At 41.5% G+C, this 24,082-nt stretch overlaps 2 protein-coding genes across 3 annotated transcripts; one reads left to right on the forward strand and one right to left on the reverse strand.

Annotated features, from left to right (window-relative positions):
- Positions 1-484: 484 nt before the first annotated feature.
- LOC141790105 (ependymin-like) lies at positions 485-3,456 on the reverse strand. Its single transcript, XM_074669745.1, has 6 exons — positions 3,218-3,456; positions 2,995-3,029; positions 2,750-2,884; positions 1,568-1,754; positions 1,400-1,487; positions 485-948 (listed from the first exon to the last, which is right to left on the reverse strand). The coding sequence occupies exons 1-6, from the start codon at positions 3,282-3,284 to the stop codon at positions 813-815; spliced, it is 648 nt and encodes a 215-aa protein (XP_074525846.1). The 5' UTR covers positions 3,285-3,456; the 3' UTR covers positions 485-812.
- A 5,292-nt stretch (positions 3,457-8,748) lies between these two features.
- Positions 8,749-23,244, forward strand: LOC141790104 (poly [ADP-ribose] polymerase tankyrase-1-like). 2 transcript variants are annotated; one of them, XM_074669743.1, is made up of 28 exons: positions 8,749-9,251; positions 10,708-10,932; positions 11,165-11,260; positions 11,543-11,579; positions 11,947-12,022; positions 13,201-13,221; positions 14,795-14,889; positions 14,972-15,038; positions 15,333-15,519; positions 15,633-15,754; positions 15,966-16,057; positions 16,180-16,258; positions 16,378-16,549; positions 16,728-16,807; positions 16,940-17,085; positions 17,177-17,342; positions 17,446-17,665; positions 17,766-17,875; positions 18,021-18,209; positions 18,328-18,574; positions 18,688-18,770; positions 19,018-19,138; positions 19,480-19,577; positions 20,491-20,565; positions 20,701-20,806; positions 21,463-21,649; positions 21,750-21,906; positions 22,034-23,244. In XM_074669743.1, exons 1-28 carry the CDS (start codon positions 8,801-8,803, stop codon positions 22,118-22,120), a joined length of 3,792 nt encoding a protein of 1,263 aa, XP_074525844.1. In that variant the 5' UTR covers positions 8,749-8,800; the 3' UTR covers positions 22,121-23,244. The 2 variants fall into 2 exon arrangements, with proteins under 2 accessions (XP_074525844.1, XP_074525845.1); XM_074669744.1 differs by lacking the exon at positions 13,201-13,221.
- Positions 23,245-24,082: the final 838 nt, after the last annotated feature.

A 24,082-nucleotide genomic window follows, 5' to 3' on the forward strand; every position in this document is an offset into this window, starting at 1 on the left:
GTCTTGAGAGATGTGGTGTACTGTTGGGTATCATTATATTACCACAATTTGTGACTCCTAAACCATGGTGAGGATCAGCCCTCAGTCCTCTGGGTAGGAAGTTCAAGAAAAAAATAAAGACCTTAATGACCACATTCTTGGGGGGCTTGTGAGAGAAAGTTGTCGGCAGTGTTCCAGAAAAATCCCACTCTGGAGGCCATTTTCAAAAGTGTGTGTTTTGGTCGGCAACAAAATTTTTGCGTTTTCACCCTAAAACCTTTGTTGTGTAGACAGAGAACAAAATCTATCCCCAACATATTTCAGAAACCTGACTTTGTGTTTGATTTTTGAAATGCAGAGGTGTGACAAACACTGATTCTTTACACTCTATCCCTGTCTCACTGCAAGACTTGGAACTCTGTCATCGCATGAATATAAATTAAAAAAAGAAAAGAAAAAAAAAACTAGGTGAAATATATTTTAAGAATTCTTTTTAATGTTTTTATTTAGGAATTATGAGGTCAGAGCATTCACAGACAGACAGAATGTCAGAAGCTTTACTGTTAATAGAGATGATTTTGGATTTTTACACATCCAGCTGCAGTATTTTAAGTGTTTAGCTGTAAGAAAATACTTCAATGTTCAGCCTCAAGCTATAGTAATTTACATACATGATGCACAGAATCTCCTTTTTTTTTAATTTGCTCAGACTAAAGGCACATGTTATTGCAGATGTTTCAGCTGAAAAAGGTTCATGATGCTTTGATTCAGTGGCTCAGTTTGATTTGTAAAAATCTTTCAGAGTTTTCGACACGTCAGTTTCAGGAGGCCCTTTAATTCCTCTTATGGAACAAGCTGGGGAAGTCAACTGGCTTCCTGTCAGAGTCAGCTGCTTTTTCTGAGTCTGGGCAAAAGGACGGAGGGTTGAGCAGACCAGGGTCTGAAATCCCAATGACATTGTTGAAGTAGCTGGGGAACAGAAGAACATTTAAAAGACATTACCAACTTTTTAAGATCAACTTTAGGCTGATTAAAGAGCACAAACAAACTCACATAAAGTTAATCATCATCACAGTGTCTTTCCAAAACATCTGCATGAGCCCATGAGGGCACTTTATTATGTTCTAACCAGCCAACGGGAAGTTGAGAGTGCTCTGACAAACAGAGGGTACTGTAGCATGCATTTTTGTGTCCAAAGAGAGCATTTTAGTGTGGAGGACACTTAAACATGCATTTTGGCTCCCAAAAGGACAAGTTAGTGGGCAATTTTGCCACCCAAGAGGGCACTTAAGCGTGTTTTAACCAGTCAAGGGGGCAGTTTAGAGCATTTTACCAACTGTGATGTAACACCTCCCCAAGTTCAATGGCCTGTCTGCCAGGTAGAAATTTGTTTCTTTTGCTGATGTTGATGCAAACTGACCTTACAACCATCCATCCATACTCCTTGGTCTGAAACGCAAAGCTGACAGGAATGCATCCAAATTCAGTCATTGTGATCATGAACTTTCCTGCAGGGTCAGACATAAAAAAATGAGTTATTATAATCTACAACACTTAAGACAGTTTCAACCATTTCAAGCTCTCTGACCTCCTACATCAGGCACATCTCCCATCCAAGAGTTGACCAGAAGTCCTTGTCCAGGTCCTGATGAGCTTCCGACGACAGCCTGACCCAGCAGAGAAGCCCCTTTGGGGATGCCAATAGGCACAAAGTCTCCCTTCATGGGGCTAACTGTGCAGGTTTTGTTATTGTCGAAGATCTGATAGACCACGTGCTGGTGGGTGGAGGTTGTAAAGACAGGTGAGCTCTTACTTAATTTGCATATGTGAACATTTGACATCTGTATTAATGTAGAATATGAAAGTTTGCTCTCTAAGCTTGACTTTAAATCAGTGTTTGAAGATGATGCTGTACGAGCATCAGCTTGTTACAGTAACCAACACAAGACACAAAAAATGTCAGGTTTTTTGTTAGTTTGTTTTGTTTTGTAAGTTTGTTTTTCTGTTTTGTTTATACATTCTATTCAATTTTATATGTTTGTTGGCTTTTTTGTTTTCTTTTCTTTTCTTTTTGATTGTGTTTTTTTTTTGTTTGTTTTCTACTTTTTTTTAAGACCTCTGGAATTATTTAGAGAGAAACAATAAATTCTCAAGATTTGATGTTACTCTCTAAAAGATGATCACTGCATGATCACTGTAACACCAAAAAAAAAACAGGAATGTCCTGTGCAGTCATATTTGCCTTTCAAAACAGAGTAAAGGAGTTTAACTCAGTGATAACGACTTTGTAGCATTGCAACAGTGTAGAAGGCTTCTAGAGAGAAAAACAGTTGCTGCAGTTAAGTTCCTCGAAAACATAAATCCAAAACATAAAAAGCAAATTTTATTGACACCACTGACAGATGTTTTTATGCAGTCTGAGCAATTCAGACAGTTATTTAGATTTGTCTCATTAATGTGAAAAACTGAATCTTATTTTACATTTATACATTAGCTCAAAGAGCTTACAGTAAGAACTTGTAACTCTTATTCTTGTTTCAGCTTTGACTTTATTTTACAATATTTTTGTTGCCTTTGAGTGAAAAAACATTAAAATTAAAGAAAATAACATTTCGTGAATTAGGACATAACTTATTTTTCTTCAACTAAAAGAAATGAGTTTAACATTTTGCGATATCACAATAGTTAAATATTTGATTCCAATAAAACCTGTTATTTCTACTTTCCAAACTCTGAAAATGTGTTATGCTGAATGAACTGCTTTAGTTACCTCTCTGTATAGCATGAGAATGTCATAGGTGAATGTCTTGTTATCAGAGGAGACAAACTCAAAGAGCCTCAGCCGTTGTCCCCAGGCATCGTACAGGTATTTGGCATAGACCCACAGTTCTTCATTCTGTGTGGACTGGAGAAAGAACAGAGGGAGTTAAAGTTTCCTTCTTTACATTTTCTAACTGAGTTTTCTGATGCTGCCACAACAGACTCATAGAGACACTTTAAAACATAAACACTCACCACGGTCAGCGCCCCGCTCATCAGAGGAGGACTCTCTGTGAATTAGTAATTAATTAGGAATTAGGAACTGTGACATTTGGTATGTGATGCCATAAAATAGCATTACATGCACCTGTTGAGAGAATAATCATCAGAGGAAGACATTGCTAACACACATGAACCAAGACATCATACGCTTACAGGTATCAGAATCATCCTTCTCTTTCTGCTGCTGTTTACTTACTGCATGGGTGAGGTTTCTGGGCCAGGCAGCCGGCCAGTACAAACACTAACGCTATAATGACTCTCATATTTTCTGTTTCTAGGCTCTCTAAGCCAGAGCTCTCAGGCAGCAACAAACACTCTGCTCATGTGGGGTGGAATCACTTCCTTATATAAGGACCCCTTTAGCTGGAGAGTAAATCTTGCTTCCTGGTTTTGTTTTCCACCCTGTAGGTGTGTCATAAAGTCAGTCTTCTGCTATCAGACAAAGATAAAAGGGCTATTAGGGCCAGTTGTGCTCCTTAGAGTCTCTTTCTCCACTCCCTGTGTATAAAGATCCAGGTCAGAGCCTCTTTTTATAGAAGGTTGTATGATTAATAGTGCGCAGTGGGCCATGGGTGACGAGTGTTGTTTGTGTCACAGCAGATGGAGGGAGAGAAACTCTGAGGTGGATTTTGGTGGACCAGGGAGAAGGCTGACTTGGGTTCATATTTCCATAAGGTGTGGCAACAATATGTTGCAGGTGTGTCACCAGAGCACCTGACTAACCCACACACACCACACACAAACTCAAGATGTGTTTATGTTCCCAAATACATTTTAACACCATGGTTCTGTTTTTATTTCCTTAAATTGTTCATCATGTGAATGTACTTCTTTTGTCATCATTCCTTTCATTGGTGACTGTGTTCCTTTCTGCTCTGTTTTGCATCATGTGACAGCTCAGAATTAATGATACTAGCCCATTTACAACAGCTTGTAAAATCAGCCTTTTTTGTTTGTTCTGTTCAGGTTTTTTGTTTGTTTTGTTTTCAAAAATTCTGTCCATTGGGGACTGCAACAAAAGGGGTTCAGAAAGACATATGCTTTTTCACTGTGATTCACCTTTAGCACCTCAAGTGCACTCTGGGACCACGCTGTTCTGAGACAAATTGGGAATGCTATGGGATTGGATTTGGTAAGACATTCATGGCAGCAGGTGTAAAATATTTGTGGTCAACATTGGTGTCCTTCTCATAGCCAGTTCCACTGCTCCCTAAAGGTCCTGGGGTTGGACGAGGCCTCAGATGTGTGAGATTTGTCTGTTGGACCAAAAGATGAGTTAGATCTTTTAGTATCAAGAGTTTCCAAGTGGAAGATGCTCTCATTAGACTCTGATGTTTTGCTGACTTCAACAGTTCCTGTTTTGTATAGGCTACGTGGTTGAGGTTTTATGCTTGTCTGAGAGCTCAGGTCAAGTGAGATCTTCTCCCATGATAACTGAGAACCAAAACCTTGACCAAGAGAGATGCAAGAGGTTTTGAGAGTTAGCTGCCATCGACACTGTACAGCTCCTTCACTTACTGATGGTTTCAGAGCCACATCAACATCGTCAGTCATCAAACCTTTGGAGTCAGCAGTCTATTTCAGCTTGGGTCATTTGAAATCTCTCTGGATTACTGCTGTTTGAGGAAGTAACAGGTATTGAGAATGGATGGGAACTTATAACAGAGTTAAAATCCTTCAAGTCTTGCTTCCTCTTTCTCTTTGCAGACTCTGACATGTTGTCACCTCATCAACCTCAGTGGTCAGACAGCTTAGATTGCTAGCACCAGTAGCACCTCCAATAGCAGAACTTCCTTTGTAGTCAATGTTGTTGCTTGGCTTGCTTGGGACCCCTGAACTGCTTGTGCTTTCCAGCGTAGGAACCATGTCACGCTATGGTGGAACGTGCTCAGAGGATGCACTGAATCTCTCTGTTGTGTTTTATCTTCTTTGGGTGCATCATTTAACTCACTGCTGGCCTCCATCCTGTCCTGAGCCACCAACTCCAAACTGTTCAGTTCCACTGCAAATAGCAGTGCACTGGCCTCCACAGACAGGTACAAGGTCTTCAGGAGCCTGCTGCAGACACCAGAGGACACTGAGTTTCCCCAGGAAGAACACTGCTCTGTCCCTTCCTGTAGACAGCCTCAGTGTTGATGGACCAGTTTAGCTTGTTACTAATTTGGACCCCAAGGTACTTGTAGGAGTCCACCTTCTCCACAACCTCCCTCTGGATAGTGACAGGGACAGGGGGCCTCTTTTCCTCCTGTAGTCCACAACCAGATCCTTGGTCAAGCTGATGTTGAACTTCAGATGGTCATTACACCATGTTGTAAAGCTCTTGATCATGTCTTTGTACTCCTTCTCGTCATCACCGATGATGCATCTGATGGAGGAGTCACCGGAAAACTTTTGGGGGTGGCAGAACTACAGTCAAACTAAAAGTCAGATGTGAAGACTGTGAAGAGGAATGGTGCCAACACAGCTCCCTGGGGTACTTTGGTGCTGCTCGTCACCACCTCAGAGGTACAGTTGTCCATCCTGATGTATGGTCAACCTGAGGTATTTTATGACCCAGTCTGTAACTTTAAGGTGGAGTTGCGTGGTCAGCAGCTAGTCTCTCAGATGGCAGGGCCAGATGGTGAAGAAGGCTTAAGTTTTCTGTTTATGTTTGTTTAGGGACCCCCTTGAAAATGAGATGCTGCATCTCAAGGGGCTATCCCTTAATAAATTCAATTCAATTCAAGGCACTGGACACGCCGAAGAACATGACTCTCACATTGCTTCCCTGCCTCTCCGGAGTTTGACAGAGACTTGTGAGTGAGGAAGGTGATGGCATTATCCAAATAGAATTGAAATTCTGACTGACAAGTCTAAAGGCAGGACTAAAAAATCAAAGAAAGATGAAATTGTGCCCAATTAATGAGACACATCAATAGGATCTACCATTAGCAGAGCAAGCAGCTCAAGCTTTCAGTCCTCATCTGAGGACACATTTCTTTTCTGGTTTGACATAGTTCTAATTCTAATATTGGACATAAACCATTAACAAAATGTAATGTACTACACATAAACTCTGAACAATCATATGAAAAAGCTCACCAATTAATTCTTATGTTCATTCATTCAATGTGACTGACATGGAGGTTTGAAATCATAAGCTTGTTCTGTAACTTCAGGTTTGGTGATTTGGAGTTGCAAGCTTTTCTTGTAACTCCAAACCTTGTTTAAGTTCTAAAGTTTTCACTCGAAATTATCTATACAGTGACTACATCCACTGTGTTCACCTGTCATTTAAACCCAAATGGCACTGTACCTGGTGGCATTTTGTTCTTACACACCCTTCATCTCAGCCCAACGATTCAGTTTTTCATTGAATGTTGGACAACGTTTGAGGTGAGAAGTTATCAAGACCATAAACCACTGATTTATGATTGCCATGACCTAGATGACACATAATTTTCACTGTCACAGTGCTGTTACAGTATTCAAAAAGACATAATTTACTGAGCCTGTTTGACAAAATTTTAAAGGCCAGTGTTTGTGTGCTTGTACACTACAGCCATCTTAAAAAAAATAATAAGTCAGTCATATACAAAACATCACCATACCATCAGGACTAACCAAGTAAATATGTGTATGTTTCCTGAAAGTGTTTATGTCGTCTTCATTCATTGACATGTTGGCAAGTATTCCAAGTGAGGTTCCAGTGCCCTGAAAAATACAACAACATGTAGAGCAAAGGTTTCAAGCAGTGATTAAACAAATGTTTACAAGCTAGCTAGCTGTGAGGCTATAGTGGGGGAATACTGCTGTTGTACTTTCTTATAAGGTTGAGGAAGAGTGTAGTAGCTGACCAGAGAAGCACAAATGAGCTCTGCAGCTTCCAACTACAGGCCTGAAACAAAGGCACAAAATCACTTGAGTTTGAATGTACTAGTCCAGGAAGACTTTTCTGTCATGCAGGGAAACGCTTACCAAGTATTAGCAAAATTATCCTTCGCAACTGAACGCCAACCACCTGCTGCAAAAGAGCTTGGTCACTCAAAGTGACATGACCTGGTCAACAACCCAGAAAATTTTTTTATTTATTTATCTATTTTTGCTTGTAAAAATGTTGCAAAAGTTGTTAAAAAAGTGATACAGGAATAAACATACCTGCTGCTCCTTTATTGTCATTGAGACTGCTAAGTATGTTTTCATCTTGTGCAGTTTGCCTGTAGGGAACATGCTGAACACTTATCCAAATCTAAACAGCAAACCAAATGTGTCTTGAGTTAAAATCTGTAATAAGTGCAATTTCATATATAATTTATATTTAATGACTTAACATCAATCACTACTCTTTTTTTTTTTTCCAAAAAAAGGATTATTGAGGTAATGCTTGGAGTTTCATCTATCTATTTATTCAATATGAGCCAGTGGATACACACCAAAACAAAGGCTTATCAGCACATGTTCCATACACTACAGCCCATCACTGTATTACACCTTATCAGAGAGGAAGAAAAGGAAAGGCTGATTGCTTTTTAATTGAATAGAAATTCCCATAACTTTTACTAATTGATTTATTTAGCTAGTTAGTTAGTTAGTTCGTTAGTTAGTTAGACAAATTCAGGTCAGACTCAACTACCATTTTGACTTAGTTTATGAACAGATAAATAAATATTTGTTTTAGGATTGCATTGGTTTGCATCAATCTTCTACTTGAAGTCGAATCAAGGCAAAACAGCACTGTTCCATTGGAATGTGTTTATCTGTTTTCAGAATAAATTATATTCAATTAACTTTTTCTAGCTTGTTTTGCTGAAAAACATCAGCTAAAAATGGGGAAATAATTCCTCAAACAGGTAATGTGAATTACTAGTAACTCTCTCCATCCCTCATTCTGTAATGAAAAGTAACCCAACAGCATCCCCATGTGTCTGGCCATTCTGTCATTTAAGACCAGCGAGTAAAACATGTACGATTATACAACGCTCACTTAATTAACCTTGCAGGATCATGGACTGTGCAGGATGTGAATGCAATACATGACGTTAAAAAGTGGGCGGGACCCATCCTGCAGCAACTTGCACAGAGCAATGTCAAAGGAAGAATTAAATTAAAAACTGATTCTGATGAAAATGTAGTGTCAGCAGCAGTTTAATTAAAAATCAGTATCTATCAAAAAGTAAAATGACTGGATCCCATTGACTGAGTAACATTCCATCAATGCAGCAATCTAAGTCATTCACTCAAAAGCACTTTAATTTCCTACTCCAAAAAAAAAAAAAAAAAAAAAAAACTACTGTGTACGCGACAGTATGAAATTGATAGGTATGGAGATAGATACAGGGAAGGGCCTTTAATTGACATGTTGCACTGATGACGCATATCAGCCGACAACATGACAGGTTGTTGTTGCTGTGATACTAACAAAAGGCGAGAATGTTGCTCTGCAGTGTGTCTGAGATACACAGCTGGAGCTGGGGCAGAAGACATGCACGCAGTCCTGCAGGTACCAGATGCTCATATGCATGTAAACATCCCCTTGTATCTGAACCGGTTGGAGTTTTGTTTTACTTCTTTATCATTTTCATGTGGTTTCTATGTTAACAAATGAATTGTGGGTGCCGACCGAAATACACTTCACGGACTAAAAATAGTGTTATCACATAGGGTTTACTCTTTGCAGCCCTCTAAATGAAGACTTGAATGATTTCTTTGAGCCCCCACAGAAAGTAAACAGCTGACAGGAAGCAGGACCACTTTCACCGGAAAGGAGGAGCAGCTTTATTGTCGATCGAGAACTGCTGTAATGGCGGTGCCTCGTCGCTCTTCGCAGCAGCAACAACAGCAAAATACTTTACAGTCTCCGCCGAGAAACAGCTCTATTTCGGGTGCTCCTCCGGCTTCTCCGCCGATGGCTCTGCTGACCTCGGCTGTTGGAGCCCCGGAGATCGAGCGAGAATGCAGCGGAGGCATCGATGTGGCCCTGGCCTCCCCGGACCTCTCAGCCCCGGCCCTAGCGAGCAGTGCAAGCTTCAGTACGACAGCCTCTGGCGGCGGCAGCAGCAGCGTCTCCAGCCCTGGCTCCGGAGCAACAAGCCCCACTGACGGGAGCAGCGGGATCGGTGGAGCGTTCAGGGAGCTTTTCGAGGCCTGTCGTAACGGAGATGTTTCCCGAGTAAAGAGACTGGTCGATTCTGTGAATGTAAACGCGAAGGACATGGCTGGTCGGAAATCAACTCCCCTTCATTTCGCTGCGGGTACTGACATAAGCTAAGCTAATAACACAGCAGCAGAATGTTTTTCCCAGCGTTATAAACAGTTTTATGACAACTAGCTAACTAACATTGCGTTATATCGTCACTTTGGAAGTTTTTGTGAGATTCAATTACGTAATTTTTTGACCAATGTAGTGGATTATTAAAGTATATCTCGCTTGGATTAGGGATTTAGCATTTTATGCTAACAAACTAATCTGACGTCCTCCATACCTATTTGGATATCAAAGAGATAACGTCAGTGTTTTTTGATCTTAATCCTATCCAACCCGTAAGATAAACAAAGCGAACTATCCTTAATGTGGAAAAACAGTCATACCAAAATGTTTAAATTTCATGCCTAATATGAGAAGATTCTGCAGCACAGCGCAGGAACACGTCCTATATGTTTGGATAGCGTTAGCATCTGAGCTGCCTGCTTTAATGTAAATACCTGACATAATGTCAGAACTGATGCTGACGGATTTTTTCCTTTGTCTTCGTAATGATTAGGGACATTTGTTCATTTCTTGATATATTTATGAGTCCAGGTGTGATACCTGCCATCGTTAGTGTGAAAATCGGAAGATTTTCTAGGATTTCAAAGAAATAACTTTTTACCCAGTAACCACGTCCACACATGACTTTGAACTACTGATTGGTAAATGGAAGAGTCAAATATTTTCTCTATCACACCAAACTATGATGTTCTATTACTAAATAAGAGGTTAATTGACAAAATCTAACTTAGTGCACTGAAGTATTATTCAAAGTACGAATGTCATAAACCGCACCATTATGACCACCATTAGGCTTTTCATGTTTAGCTGCTTCCTCAGTATCTGCCTGATGACTATCACCATCACTCCTCTCCTCTTCCTACAGAGTAAAGTAAAATAGTACCTATAAATTGCATTAAGACAGTCTGGCAGAAGACATTGTTTTTTTTTTTTATTTGAGTCATATCCCCCTGCTTCTCCCCATCTTTGAGAGCTGATTTCCCTTAATTACATTGTTCTGATACTGCGCGTTACTTTTTTGAATTTAAAATAAAATGTGATGTGAGCTGTGTGGAGTAGATCACAAGCTACAGTTTAAATTATTGAAGCTAGTCCTATTCTTACCAACTAAAACACTTTAAAAAAGGGTGATTTTGCTGTAATAAACTCCTCAGCAACAAGTGACACACGGCTACCTGACTGTGTGTTTGTGTAAGCTGCTGTCAGAGAGGATCTCAGACATTATTGGTTGGATTAAATTAACTCATGAGGCACAAGTAAAGGACTTGCTTTGACTCGAAAAACTATGACAGATTACAGGACCATACTTAAGTCTATCTGACAATTTTATGACTTAAGCATTTTTAGATGCCAAGGCAGGTTATTTGTTGTGTATCTGTATTTCACCCATGGGTTCCAGAGTAAGGGGTACACTTCATTGTGTTTGAATGCCCTCTCAGGTTTTGGCAGGAAGGATGTGGTGGAGCACCTCTTGCAGACAGGGGCCAATGTTCACGCCAGGGATGACGGAGGACTGATCCCCCTGCATAACGCCTGCTCTTTCGGCCACGCAGAAGTTGTCAGCCTCCTTTTGTGTCAGGGCGCTGACCCTAACGCCAGAGATAACTGGAACTACACTCCCTTGCATGAGGCTGCCATCAAAGGAAAGATAGATGTTTGCATTGGTGAGGATCTCTGTTAAGTATGTTTAAGCAAAGCGAAGCCTAGATGTCTACTAAAATACAAATCTTCTACTGATTATAGCCTATGTTCTTTGAAACAGAAATAAAATTATCTGGAAGGTGGTTTGTTTATCCTCTTAGTAGTTTGAAAATATGATCAGCGTAGTATGAACACAGTGGATGTTTGTGAATGATTCAAAGATAGCTCACCAGTTTTTTTCTTGACCTCCCTCAGTGTTACTTCAACATGGAGCTGATCCAAACATTCGCAACACCGATGGAAAATCTGCTTTGGATTTAGCTGACCCTTCAGCCAAGGCCGTTCTCACTGGTCAGTTCTTCTTAATTGCTTTGCTGTCACGTTTACATTTCAGACATGTCGTCACTGACTCAAGACTTCTGTCTGGTTATTTTTGAATAATTTTTATGATGAAGGATAAGCTGATCCCCTGCTAGATTTATTTTATGTTTCATTGGAAAAACACTTTACTGCAGCAGGGTGCTTTGTCAGCAAGCTGAAAGCCATCGCTGTTTACACCCCAACTTTTTCACATGGACTTTTCGTTAAAGCTAGAAAACTCACTCAAATGTTGTTGTTTTTTTTTCTATTTAGGTGAATACAAGAAGGATGAACTTTTGGAAGCAGCACGGTAAGAAACACAATAGCCAGTGAATACTTCTTCTTTTACAGGCAACAAATGCTTTGTTTTAGCTCTTTTTTTAAAATGTAGCCTTCTTTAAAGTGTTGTTGCCTTTTTAAAACGTTATAGACAAAAAGCCAATGCTGAGATATAAATACATGTCAGAGTTTACACCTGCAATATGCACATGAAGTAAAACTCTTCGATGGTACCAGTAACCAGACCATTTCCAGAGACTCCAATGTGAGTCTGAGTTTCATCCAGCAGAGCATTCAGTCATCCATGACAGCCTGTGAAATGACATTTAGACTGTAAGTAGCAGTTCTGATGGGAGGAATACTTAATGACACCAGACTTCTCAACCGTGTAATTACAGGAGTGGAAATGAAGAGAAGCTGATGGCACTGCTCACTCCCTTGAATGTTAACTGCCATGCTAGCGATGGACGCAAGGTAATTAATCCACACCATCCTACTCTAAAATCATATGTTTTGATGCTTTCTCTACTTTTATGCAGAGTGGGAAAAAATCATACTCAAAGTTAAAGGTTCTTGACAATAAACAGTGAGAGGGTTTCAGAGTCAGATGATGTGTAAGTAGAGCAACCCAGCAGTTTCAGTGTGGCTGGATTAGTTTGTGTTTTTGTGATATAAAGAGGATTAAAGTCCTGGATTTGTGGAAGGGTGTTGATGTGGACCACCTCACTTTGGACCCACCACTACGCAACATACAACTTGCTGTTTGCCTCTCTCCAATCATGCATGAATCTCATCAGGACTTCCATTTGCCTCTGTTATAACATCCCAGCTTTTCTCTATCAGCTAATCTTTAGTTTGGTGTTTTCTTGTTGGCACATGATTGTATTCACACAAAAACATTTGTGTCTAGTTTGTCTGGGGAGTTAATTGAAAATATTTTTGGAAAAATAAATCAGAACAAACATAATCCTTAATCCTGTAATCCATTTCAATGTCCAAATCTTGTGTGAAGTTATTTCTGATTGTGAAGTACGCTCACAGAGTGCACACTGTCTAGATTATAATGTGATATTTTTGTGTCTATTTTAATTTTCATCTTGACAGTGGATTAGACTCTGGTGTTTGTATTCCCCTCTTCCATGTGGGTTTTTTCATTTGTTTTAATTTTTAACATCATGTTTGTATTTCTTCTGACATGCTTGTTTCCTCATTTTGAGAAAAAACCTCTTTTATCCTCCATTATATCCATTGTTGCTAATATCATATGATCATTTGTTTATTGGAGTCATCCTTAACAACATTTTCTTCCACAGCAGTTAACCCCTGCCTCATTTTGCAGAACATTTAGAGTTTGCATGATCTCAGCCAGTATGTCAGAGTAGATCTGCGCTGGGATTGAACCAGCTGGCACCATTATTAGCTCTCTTGCCTTTTCACAAAGCCTCAAAGAAAACTGATAAGTCCCAATTAACCCTTCAACACAACTCCCCCTCTTGGGCCTTGTGTCTCATTTAATCTGGTGATTTAAAGTTAGCTCTTAAGTTTCTTTGGCGTATGGAGGGAGAAAAGACTTGCTGTGAAAAGATACTGTCATTTTGTAATTTTTGTTTCGTTTTGTTTTCCGTGTGACTCTGGCAACATTTGTCGATCAGTCAACATCCCAAAAAATGCTGGTAAGTCGACCTTGATAACGGCCACTTGATTGATGCACTGTTGTGATCTTTTTTTTTTTTTCGTTTGTTTCATTCCTTTTTTAATCCATTGTTTTATTTGACCAATAAGCTGGCTGTCACTTGTTAATTGCACATCATGGACCTGGGTGTACGGGTCACTCATGTATCCTACCCTGATGCTCCTCTGTGTGTGTGTTGGTGTGTGCAGACATATGCTCGAGTGAGTGAGTGAGTGAGTGTGTTGGGTTGGTGTCATGGTGACGAGTCATCTATATGGATTTGTAAAGGAGCTCATCGTGTCCACTGCCTGCTCTCTTCGGCGTCTCTTCTCTCCTTGCACACTCACCCACACACTTCTCCGACTTTCAATCACTTGCTCCTCAGTCGGTCTCTGATTTGGCTTTTGTTTTTATTAATCATCGGTTTCTTGTTGATGATCACTCATGCATGCCTGAAGGCCTGCCCCTCTGCATTGTGTTGAGCGAATCCTGAATCTGTGTCTGTGAAATCTGTGTCTTTTTCCACATTGGATCAGTTGTTATGCAGTAATGAATGAACTACGTTCTTCACCTGTCATCGTAGTCGTGCTATGCTACCCTTCATGTAATGACTCCAGACTGCTCGTGTCATCCTGCACTGAATGATGCCTCTGTGATTGGACTCACTGTTCATCTGATTTAACGCTGTGGGCTTAAGAACTAACAGCTTACCTTCATGGTGTATATTAACACTGCATGGATACAGAATGAAGCCCCATGTTTTGATTTTAAGTTTTACCAAAGTCAGACTTGAACAGAGAATAAACGCTACTAAAATTGAATTTGCAGCTTTGCTTAGACTAACATATCTTCTTCATTTTTTAATCAAACTGTTTGATTCATTCCCTTTTTTTAGCTTGCAAGGCTGCCTTCTCAAACACTCAGCCTGCTTTTTTTTTAGCTTCTTTGCTCTCTGTTACGGTTGAGATTCGATTGCCTTTGAATCAGTTTACCTTGCAGCTTTTTAAGGAACAAGATTTATCAGTGATCGGATTTTCAAATACCAAAACCCAAAGGTAGACATTCACAGTTTTCTATTTGGCTAAATGTTTATGGGAATGTAGAATACTCCTGAGCAACAAAAGATAAATTTGTTACCAACAATCAACACTCAACCGTAACTTTTACCCTGCCACTTTCGATTTAACAGCCTAAAAGTTTCAGTATCCATCTTTTCTTCATCTAACCACATTAAACTTAATTTGAACTCCTGAAACTTAGGGGAAAATATTCAGATTATGTTGATATGACAAATGGAAGTGGTGGTAGATGAGTAACAAGGTTGAAACGCTTGATGTCTCTTACTCGGGCCAAACAGAAGATCAACAGCCAATGAATTTGTCACTGGGTTTGCCCACAAACTCTTCCTGACTCTTGCATCATCATCATATCTGCCATCCATCTGCAACTCACAGAGCCTAGCCTGCACAATGCTTCTGGCCCTAATCAGCTGCTTGCTCCTGTGGCCATTGGAGGCAGTGCCAACTACCCCAGCCAGCGATCTGTGTCTGCTAACAATCTGTCCTCTCTTACAGTCCACACCTCTTCACCTGGCTGCAGGCTACAACCGCGTCAGAATTGTTCAGCTCCTTCTCCAGCATGGGGCTGATGTTCACGCCAAGGACAAAGGGTGAGCCACTGTTTGAGACAAAAGAGTCACTCATCACTGAGTTATAGGTTATGACATTAACCTGAGGATCCTGTCCCTGCAGCGGTCTGGTTCCTCTTCACAATGCTTGTTCCTACGGCCACTTCGAGGTCACTGAGCTCCTGCTTAAAGTAAGTACACAAAAAGTTCCACTTCTGTGCTAAAGCTCAACTTACAGGGTCAGTGAGTCATGTGTCAAAAACCTCTTCATATCTCTTAAGTTCCACTGAAAGTGCCATCCCTTATGTAAGACCACAGATGTGAAGCAAAAATAGTTAAATATCTCTTTCTTCTGGGCATCTGTGTGCACTTCAGAGTTTCTTCAGATGCTTTTTTATGATGTCAAGACCCGAGATTTTGATCCAGATGAGTCTGTTTTTTTAACCCTGGTCTTTACATCTCATTTCCTCTCGTGTACAAATCAGCATGGAGCCTGTGTAAACGCCATGGACCTGTGGCAATTCACACCTCTCCACGAGGCAGCATCCAAGAACCGGGTGGAAGTCTGTTCCCTGCTGCTGAGCCACGGGGCCGACCCCACCCTGCTCAACTGTCACAGCAAGAGTGCTGTGGATATGGCACCTACACCAGAGCTGAAGGAGAGGCTCACATGTGAGTTTTCTCTCTTATTTAACACACAGACTCATGCAGTGATGGCTGAGACAAGAGGCTTTGGGATAGACTCGATCTTTTATGAACTTGTCTTTCTCTGTCTGTCCATGTAGATGAGTTCAAAGGTCACTCGCTGCTGCAGGCAGCCCGGGAGGCAGACATGGCCAAAGTGAAGAAGACGCTGGCTCTGGAGATCATCAGCTTCAAACATCCCCAGACCAATGAGACAGCTCTGGTCAGTATCAGGTCTTACAGCTCCCTCATGAGTTGAAACCTCTATTCATTCAAAAAACTTCTATCAAGAATATTCACCAGCAACTATCTGTAGGGTAGAAGATGGAGCAGCCAGCCAATGTGTTTGATTAGTAAAAAGATTATCATTTACTCAAAAGTTTCCAAGTCTCTGCTAAACTCTACAGCAAACTCATCAAATATTTGTGTTTCAGCACTGCGCTGTGGCGTCCCCTCACCCCAAGAGGAAGCAGGTGACAGAGTTGCTGCTGCGCAAAGGCGCAAACATCAATGAGAAAAATAAAGAGTAAGTTCTTAAGTTTTTACTTTATCTTTGTTTAATTGTAAAAAAGATATTACAGGAGGAAAAAGAATTACCAACTTTCAGTGAAGCTCTCACCTGATCTGATCTTCTGTCTTGTTTTGAAGCTTTATGACACCATTACACGTTGCTGCTGAAAGAGCTCACAATGATATCTTGGAGGTCCTGCAGAAACACGGAGCAAAGGTCTGTAGTTGTTTTATGTTTACAACCGTTTCTGTCTGGTGTAGAAAGATGTCAGATAAGCTTGGAGATAAAGTATGTGGCTCTAAAATCATAACTCCATCCCTTTGTGGCTCCTCCAGGTAAACGCAGTGGACACACTTGGTCAGACAGCTCTTCACAGAGCCGCACTAGCCGGTCACATCCAGACCTGCAAGCTGCTGCTGAGCTATGGAGCAGACCCGTCCATCGTGTCTCTGCAGGGTTTCACTGCAGCACAAATGGGCAACGAAGCTGTGCAACAGATCCTTAACGGTAATCAAGGTTGCATTCATTCAATCAGCTAGATGTATGTCTGCTAATTCCCTCAGGGAACTGATGAATGAAGGACTCATAATGCATATTTTTTCTCATTTCACATGACACTGGTATGTTAGGATTTCCTTTGATGTAAGGGACTCGTGTTTATTTTTGTTTCTGTTCATTTACCCAGAAAATGTTCCCACACGAAACTCTGACGTGGACTACAGATTTCTGGAGGCGGCCAAAGCGGGAGATCTGGACACAGTACAAGTAAGTTCAGTGTTATCTCTAGTTTTTATATAAGCAGAGCATTATTAATCTGTGAACTCCCTTCTTCAGTGTTTTGTGGAGTTCTTTTTGTCGCATTTTGTTGAGTTCCTAATTTGTATCTGTGTGTTGTAGCAACTCTGCACCCCTCAGAATGTGAACTGCAGAGACCTGGAAGGCCGCCACTCCACGCCTCTCCACTTTGCAGCGGGATACAACCGAGTAGCTGTGGTTGAGTATCTGCTTCACCACGGAGCTGATGTCCATGCAAAGGACAAAGGGTTGGTTCTTAAACACTACACTAAACAACATGTAGGTCGTATAACGTCCTGTAAGCCATGATTGCTTCATCTTGTGTTTTTCTTTCTGCAGAGGCCTGGTTCCCCTCCACAACGCGTGCTCCTATGGTCACTATGAAGTGGCAGAGCTGCTGGTCAGACACGGAGCGTCAGTCAATGTGGCTGATCTGTGGAAATTCACCCCACTTCACGAGGCTGCAGCCAAAGGCAAATATGAGATCTGCAAACTGCTTCTCAAGGTGAAGAACAATGATTGTTCCCTTTCACAGCTGTATGTGGACTTACAAAGCCACAGAGTCTGGAATGATTCAGATAAATTTAACACTAAATATTTCTGTTCAGCACGGAGCCGACCCATCCAAGAAAAACCGAGATGGCAACATGCCTCTGGACATGGTGAAAGATGGAGACACAGACATCCAGGACCTGCTGAGGGGAGATGCTGCTCTGCTGGACGCTGCAAAGAAAGGCTGCCTGGCCCGAGTTCAGAAACTCTGCTCCCCTGAGAACATTAACTGCAGAGACACGCAGGGACGTAACTCCACGCCGCTCCACCTGGCAGGTAAAAGTTACCCCTGATTTGACCTTTTTAGAATTAAACAGAAGTTCTTGATCTCCTGGAGTGTTTTACTAAAAGTACATTTTATGTTCCCTCTCTTTAGCTGGTTACAACAACCTGGAGGTGGCTGAGTATCTGCTGGAGCATGGGGCTGATGTCAACGCGCAGGACAAAGGAGGCCTTATCCCCCTCCATAATGCTGCTTCTTATGGGGTCAGTCTGCGCAACATAAACAGAAACAAACTCTAACTCTTTTTCTTTACTCTTTTCAACCTTTTAAATGTATTTTAATCATTTTTGTTTGACTTCAGGAACTAATGTTTTTCTGACTGATCCTCTGTTGTCCCTCTTTGTGCAGCATGTGGACATTGCCGCCCTGCTGATCAAGTACAACACATGTGTGAATGCTACAGACAAATGGGCTTTCACCCCACTCCACGAGGCTGCTCAGAAAGGTCGCACGCAGCTCTGTGCTCTGCTGCTGGCTCACGGAGCTGACCCCACCATGAAGAACCAAGAAGGCCAGACAGCCCTGGACCTGGCAACGGTAACACTCTTTGAGTCCTTTTTTTTTGTTTAAGGGCTTACACTTCTGTATACTGAAAGAATCTTCCAGATTTAAGATCGGGCTCATTTCAGCTTGTTTTCCCCTGATTTACCTGCAGGCTGATGATATCCGGGCTCTGCTGATGGACGCCATGCCCCCAGACGCTCTCCCCAGCTGCTTCAAGCCTCAAGCCACAGTGGTCAGCGCTTCAGTCATTTCCCCGGCGTCCACGCCGTCCTGTCTGTCGGCTGCCAGCAGCATAGACAACCTGGCAGGTCCACTAACAGAGCTGGCTGCTGCTGCTGCTTCTGGGAGCTCCGGGGTGGCAGATGGAGCTACCGGCACTGAGCGCAAGGAAGGAGAACGTGAGTACAGCAGCACTGAATACTGATCATATTCTGGAAGCTGGGAGTAGTAAAATGTGTTGTTACTGAGAAACTTTGGGTTCACTTTTCACTCACTTTTGTTCCTCTTCTAGTGGCAATGCTGGACATGAACATCAGCCAGTTCCTGAAGAGCCTGGGCCTGGAGCACCTGAGGGACATCTTTGAGAGAGAGCAGGTCAGCTATCAAACACTATGTCAGAGCTCAATGAGGAAGATCGACTTCATTATGCAGAAATGATGAACCTAATTCAGGACATTTGAGCTGTCTGGGTTTTTTCTTTAGATCTAAAGATCATGAATAAAGTAGGATTTCACCTTGGTTTTGTGTTAATTGTTAAAATATCTGGATGTAAGAGCCAAAAGACATGAGTTGATTTAACTGTTTCAAACAAACTCTTCACACCAGCTGCATTTTTTTCCAGATCTCTCTGGATGTTCTGGCCGACATGGGTCACGAGGAGCTGAAGGAGATTGGAATTAACGCCTACGGCCACAGACACAAGCTGATCAAGGGTGTTGAGAGGCTCTTGGGTGGCCAGCAAGGTGAGTAGGCATCTTGTGCACCTCTCTAGAGAAATCTTCAGGGGATTAGTAGCATGCTGTGCTTTCAATCACATCTTTAAAATCTACATCAGGCAGTTTACGTAGGAGCTAAATCTCTGTTTTCTTTGGGTTGCTGCTGCATAACTGTGAAATTGAATATTATTGCTGAAACCTTGTTTTACACAATGCTTGAGGAAACATGTATAGTATAGAGGAATTTTAAAAAGAAGCCACATAAAACATCTTCCTGTCAGACTGTAATTTTTTGATCGAGTAGTTAGAGATGACACTCTAAGGCAAAATGTTGGTGATCATGTGGTTTTTATCTCTTTTCTGTTTAGGTGCCAACCCTTACCTGACATTCCACTGTGCCAACCAGGGCACCATCCTGATCGACCTGGCCCCAGACGACAAAGAGTACCAGTCTGTAGAGGAGGAAGTAAGTCCACTTCACTCTCGGTTGATTGTTTGGTTTAATCACTGTGGTTGTGATCAATACCATCTATCCATCTTCCATCACTTATCCGGGTCTGGGCCATGGTGTCATCAGCAGAGACCGGTGGCCTCTGTCCCCAGCCACTTCCACCTAGCTCTGTCTGGGGGATACCGAGGCGTTCCCAGGCCAGCCATATAATCTCTCCACTGTGTCCTGGGTCTACCCTTTTACTCAGAAACACCTCCCAAGGAAGGCGTTCACACCAGATGCCCGAGCCACCTCATCTGACTCTTCTCGGTGCAGAGGAGCAGCAGAGAAAGCTCATTTCAGCTGCTTGTGTTCACAATCTTGTTCAGTCTTGTTCAATCTTGTTGGTTCCGCACAGTTTTTACCACAACGGACCAGCATGGTGTCCGCATCACTGCAGCCACCTCAACCTGGCTCTCTATCTATCACTCCATTTTCCCCTCACTCATGAACAAGACCCCGCGATACTTAAACTCCTCCACTTTGGGCAAAGATTCTCTTCCAACCCAGAGTGGGCAGTCCACCCTCTTCTGATCAATACATTATGTAAAAAGCTGCAATAATAATGTTTTTTTTAGGTGTCTGATCCTACAGACGCAACATAAAGACATTTTAGGTCGACTCCTTACAGCTGAATATTTGTAGTATACTGAATTCAGCCACAAAAAATGATCAAAAAGTTTATTTTGTGGGTGTTTTAGGCTTTTTATTGAGAGGACAGAGTAGGAAACGGAGTGAGAGTGGGAAATGACGCATAGTGATCAACCACAGGTTTGAACCTGGCATGCTTGCTTCAAGGACTTAAATGTCCAAACGTGGTGCAGTGGAAAAACATTGTCAGGCAGTAATTATGGATTTTAAAATCTTGCTGTTTGTGTTTGTCCCTCAGATGCAGAGCACCATCAGAGAGCACAGAGATGGAGGGAACGCTGGGGGTGTGTTCAGCAGATACAACATCATTAAGGTCTGACCCTGGAATCTTTTTACTTTGATCATCCACAGAGCTCCAACAGCTTTTAAAGAGACTTACTTACTTTACTACTCTAAGTGTCAAAGAGAACGGAAATGGAGCTTCATCTGATATAACTTTGCTCCACAGATTCAGAAGGTGGTTAACAAGAAGCTGAGGGAACGTTACACTCACCGCCAGAAGGAAATCGCAGACGAGAACCACAATCACCACAATGAGCGGATGTTGTTTCACGGTAACTAAACCAACTATCACTCCATCTGTTTTTTTTTGTAATCACGTTCAGCAGGGGTGTCTTAAGATTTTCCAAGGTGGGCCAATTTTGTGGAAAACGACCAAAGAAAGCAGCTCTTACTGACATATTTATTGACTGTAAAATAACATATTAATGCCTTATTTTCTGCATAAACATCACCAAACTGCTTTTGACCAAGAAGAATATTCTCCATTGGGGGATGATATCGGGAAATATGTCAGGATGTTTTTTTTTAGTAGGATCAGGATTTGGGTTTTTTCAGGATATTTAAACACTCACATTTACTCATCAAGATGAATACAGTCATTTAAACATGTCAGCTGTAAGAGTTGTTGAGTTTCTGCAGTGTGCAGAGCTTTAGCTTTACATAAGTATCTTATGCACAGTCCAAATGTAGATCACTGAGATGTTACTAGATAAACTTTGGTTTTGTTTGCGGCTTTGACAAAAAATGTAAATGCACACATCATTTAGAACATGATTATCTGATGACATGATTAAAACGTTGTAAGCTGGAGGCCATATAAAAATGGAACACGATTGGTCCCTGACTTTGGACATGTCTGATGACGAGTATTCCTTTTCAGTATCTTTGTATGACATCACTCCACCACTGTGGTTTTGTTTTCCTTCAGGTTCCCCGTTCATCAACGCCATCATCCACAAAGGCTTCGATGAGCGCCACGCTTATATCGGAGGCATGTTTGGAGCTGGGATCTACTTTGCAGAAAACTCCTCAAAGAGCAATCAGTACGTCTACGGCATCGGTGGAGGCACGGGCTGTCCGACGCACAAAGACAGATCCTGCTACCTGTGCCACAGGTAACTCCCAGTGCAACACTCAAAGCTCTTAAACCGTGACTTTCATCAGGATGAGGTGTTAGAGAAACTGTGTGACTCATTCTCTTTATTGTGTTCACAGGCAGATGCTGTTCTGCAGAGTTACTCTGGGCAAGTCCTTCCTACAGTTCAGTGCCATGAAGATGGCCCACGCTCCACCAGGACACCACTCAGTGATCGGGCGGCCCAGTGTGAACGGCCTGGCCTACGCTGAGTACGTCATCTACAGAGGAGAGCAGGTAATCAGACACTCCAGCGTCAATGAAGTTGTTTCTTACTCTGGATGCTGTTCAGGCTTTGACTTGAGAAAAAACTAAACATCTGCTTTGCCGTGTTTGCTGACATCTTTCTCTGTTTCCCCACCAGGCTTACCCAGAGTACCTCATCACCTACCAGATCCTTAAACCAGAGAGTGCAGCCCAGTCTGCAGCAGGAGCAGAGCAGAAGTCATAGTTACTTCACATCACACATGCTCAAAAGGACTCCATGCTCGTTTTTCTCCTTTGTAATGCAAATGCCTGAACACTTTTTATTTACCGAACACATTTCCAGTAGAGCCCATGGTGACCAGTGCTGTAAAATACTCTCCATTATGGTGATGACACACTTTGTTTAGCATTGGCTGCATGTTATTACAAAAGCATGTGAGGCCCAATAGCGTGCGTGGGTTAGTTCCTCCCCCCTCCTTATCAGCCAGAATAATGCTTGTAGAGACTTTGAAGTATCAGCGTTGTTACTCTTCGTCGCCTCATGCCTTGTGACTGTGCAGAAACACCGATCCCTCACCTCAACACACCCACACTGTCTCACTGTCAGAGCCTGAAACCTGTGGACTACTACTGCCCCACCATATCTTGGTTCATCCTGTACAGAATGGCCTTTGGTTACTGTGATTTTAATGCTAAACTTATGACACTACAATACAGGTAACAGTGCATTGTTGTTATGCTGTAATGCTAACTTTCATACAGAGAACACTACCAACACTGAACTGATATTTTTTTGTGGATTTATTCAGGACTGGGCATGCTCCGTTGAGAAATGCATCTCTGTCAAATCACCATTTTATTATGTTAACAATCTGGATGTGTATGAAAGAAGATGTGTGCTTAGTTACAAAGCTGAAATGCAGCGTAAGGCATCAGAGTTACAGAAAGCACACTCAAAGTGTGGATGTTGTGAATTACGAGCGTTCTAAACAGTATATATGACTGTTCTTCACGACTGTAGAGTCAGTAAATGTTCATAATGTTGAAATGTGCTTGTGATGCCTTACAAGGTAACTCCTGATAGCCAGTGAACTCGCAAAGGCACCCTTTCTGTCGCCATGGTCTTACTCACAGACATCCCACGCTTATGGATTTGCACTTTTACATAGAAACTTATTTAAGTTATTTTGAATTTAAATTGCAAGTTTGCGGGAAAATATTTGTACAGGTTGTGTAAATGGTTGTGTATAACTGTTGCTGTTTAACATTATCATTGAGCTGAACTGTAAATGACATATGATCTTTTTCGTTTCATGCCTTCTCGATTCTCCCGTTTTTTTTTTTTAAATAAATGTCCCATAAAAACTCTTTGTTGTGTGTTCATTTTGAAATGATATGAGTTCTGTTATGATCATTATTTCCATTGTATAAGCAGTTAAAAAAATCCATTTGCTCAAAAGAGGGAAAACTTATATTTTTGAGTCTTTTCGAGAGCATAGTCTGGAATTGCCTTTTTTTGCTCCTCTACTCACCTCTTGTATTCCCTTTTCTCAACTGAGTGGGGGGATGCGCTGCAACCCCCCAGTTCTCCCTCTCTTGCCCCCTCTGTCTGTCACTGTATGTTCTTTGACGGGATGTAAATGAAATGTAAATTTGTCGCTCTGCAACATGTGCAATGAGGAATAAAACCCATCATCATCACCCATCATAATGTTGCAAAATTTTAGATCCACCTGCAAAATAGTCATGTCTGGTTTATGAAAATTGACTTCTTTAAGTGTCATCAACATGTAGAGCTTTACCCTTATTGTTACCTGTGCAAAACTGTTAAATTAAGAAATTTCATGATCTCCTTTGTCTAGTGGCCATGTTGGGCAAAACATGACAATAAAGTAAAACGCAAAGGAAAAAGGATACAGAGAGGATAAGTACTAGCATAAATGTAGTGACTCCTTCCAGTTAAACAGATGGACAGTTACTTTTCTTCCCAGTTAAAGCATGTTAGTTTTCTTTTTTTGTGCTTGTGTAATCTCTTTTGTGGTTTAGTTTTCCTTTTTTAATTGTTACTGCTACTCTCTTTTGGTGCTTTTGAGTTGTCTTTTATTTTTTGTCATGTTTTGCCTTTTAGAGCCACCCTATATTTGTAGGTCGATAACTTTTATCTGCTTTTCTCAGCAGCTTTCAAAGACACGCTTTTCATATTGTG

The sequence above is a fragment of the Halichoeres trimaculatus genome, unplaced genomic scaffold, assembly GCF_033239565.1.
Source record: "Halichoeres trimaculatus isolate MK-OKI-2021-1 unplaced genomic scaffold, fHalTri1.1 fHalTri1_scaffold_5, whole genome shotgun sequence".
NCBI lineage: Eukaryota > Metazoa > Chordata > Actinopteri > Labriformes > Labridae > Halichoeres > Halichoeres trimaculatus.

Coding starts and splice junctions, on each gene's coding strand:
- LOC141790104 (XM_074669743.1), top strand. CDS start 8,801: ATGGCGGTGCCTCGTCGCTCTTCGCAGCAGCAACAACAGCAAAATACT. Junction 12,023..13,200: donor ATGCTAGCGATGGACGCAAG/GTAATTAATCCA, acceptor TTTGTCGATCAG/TCAACATCCCAAAAAATGCT. Junction 17,666..17,765: donor CACGCCGCTCCACCTGGCAG/GTAAAAGTTACC, acceptor CCCTCTCTTTAG/CTGGTTACAACAACCTGGAG.
- LOC141790105 (XM_074669745.1), bottom strand. CDS start 3,284: ATGAGAGTCATTATAGCGTTAGTGTTTGTACTGGCCGGCTGCCTGGCC. Junction 3,030..3,217: donor CCAGAAACCTCACCCATGCA/GTAAGTAAACAG, acceptor ACTAATTCACAG/AGAGTCCTCCTCTGATGAGC. Junction 1,755..2,749: donor TTCTCATGCTATACAGAGAG/GTAACTAAAGCA, acceptor TCCACCCACCAG/CACGTGGTCTATCAGATCTT.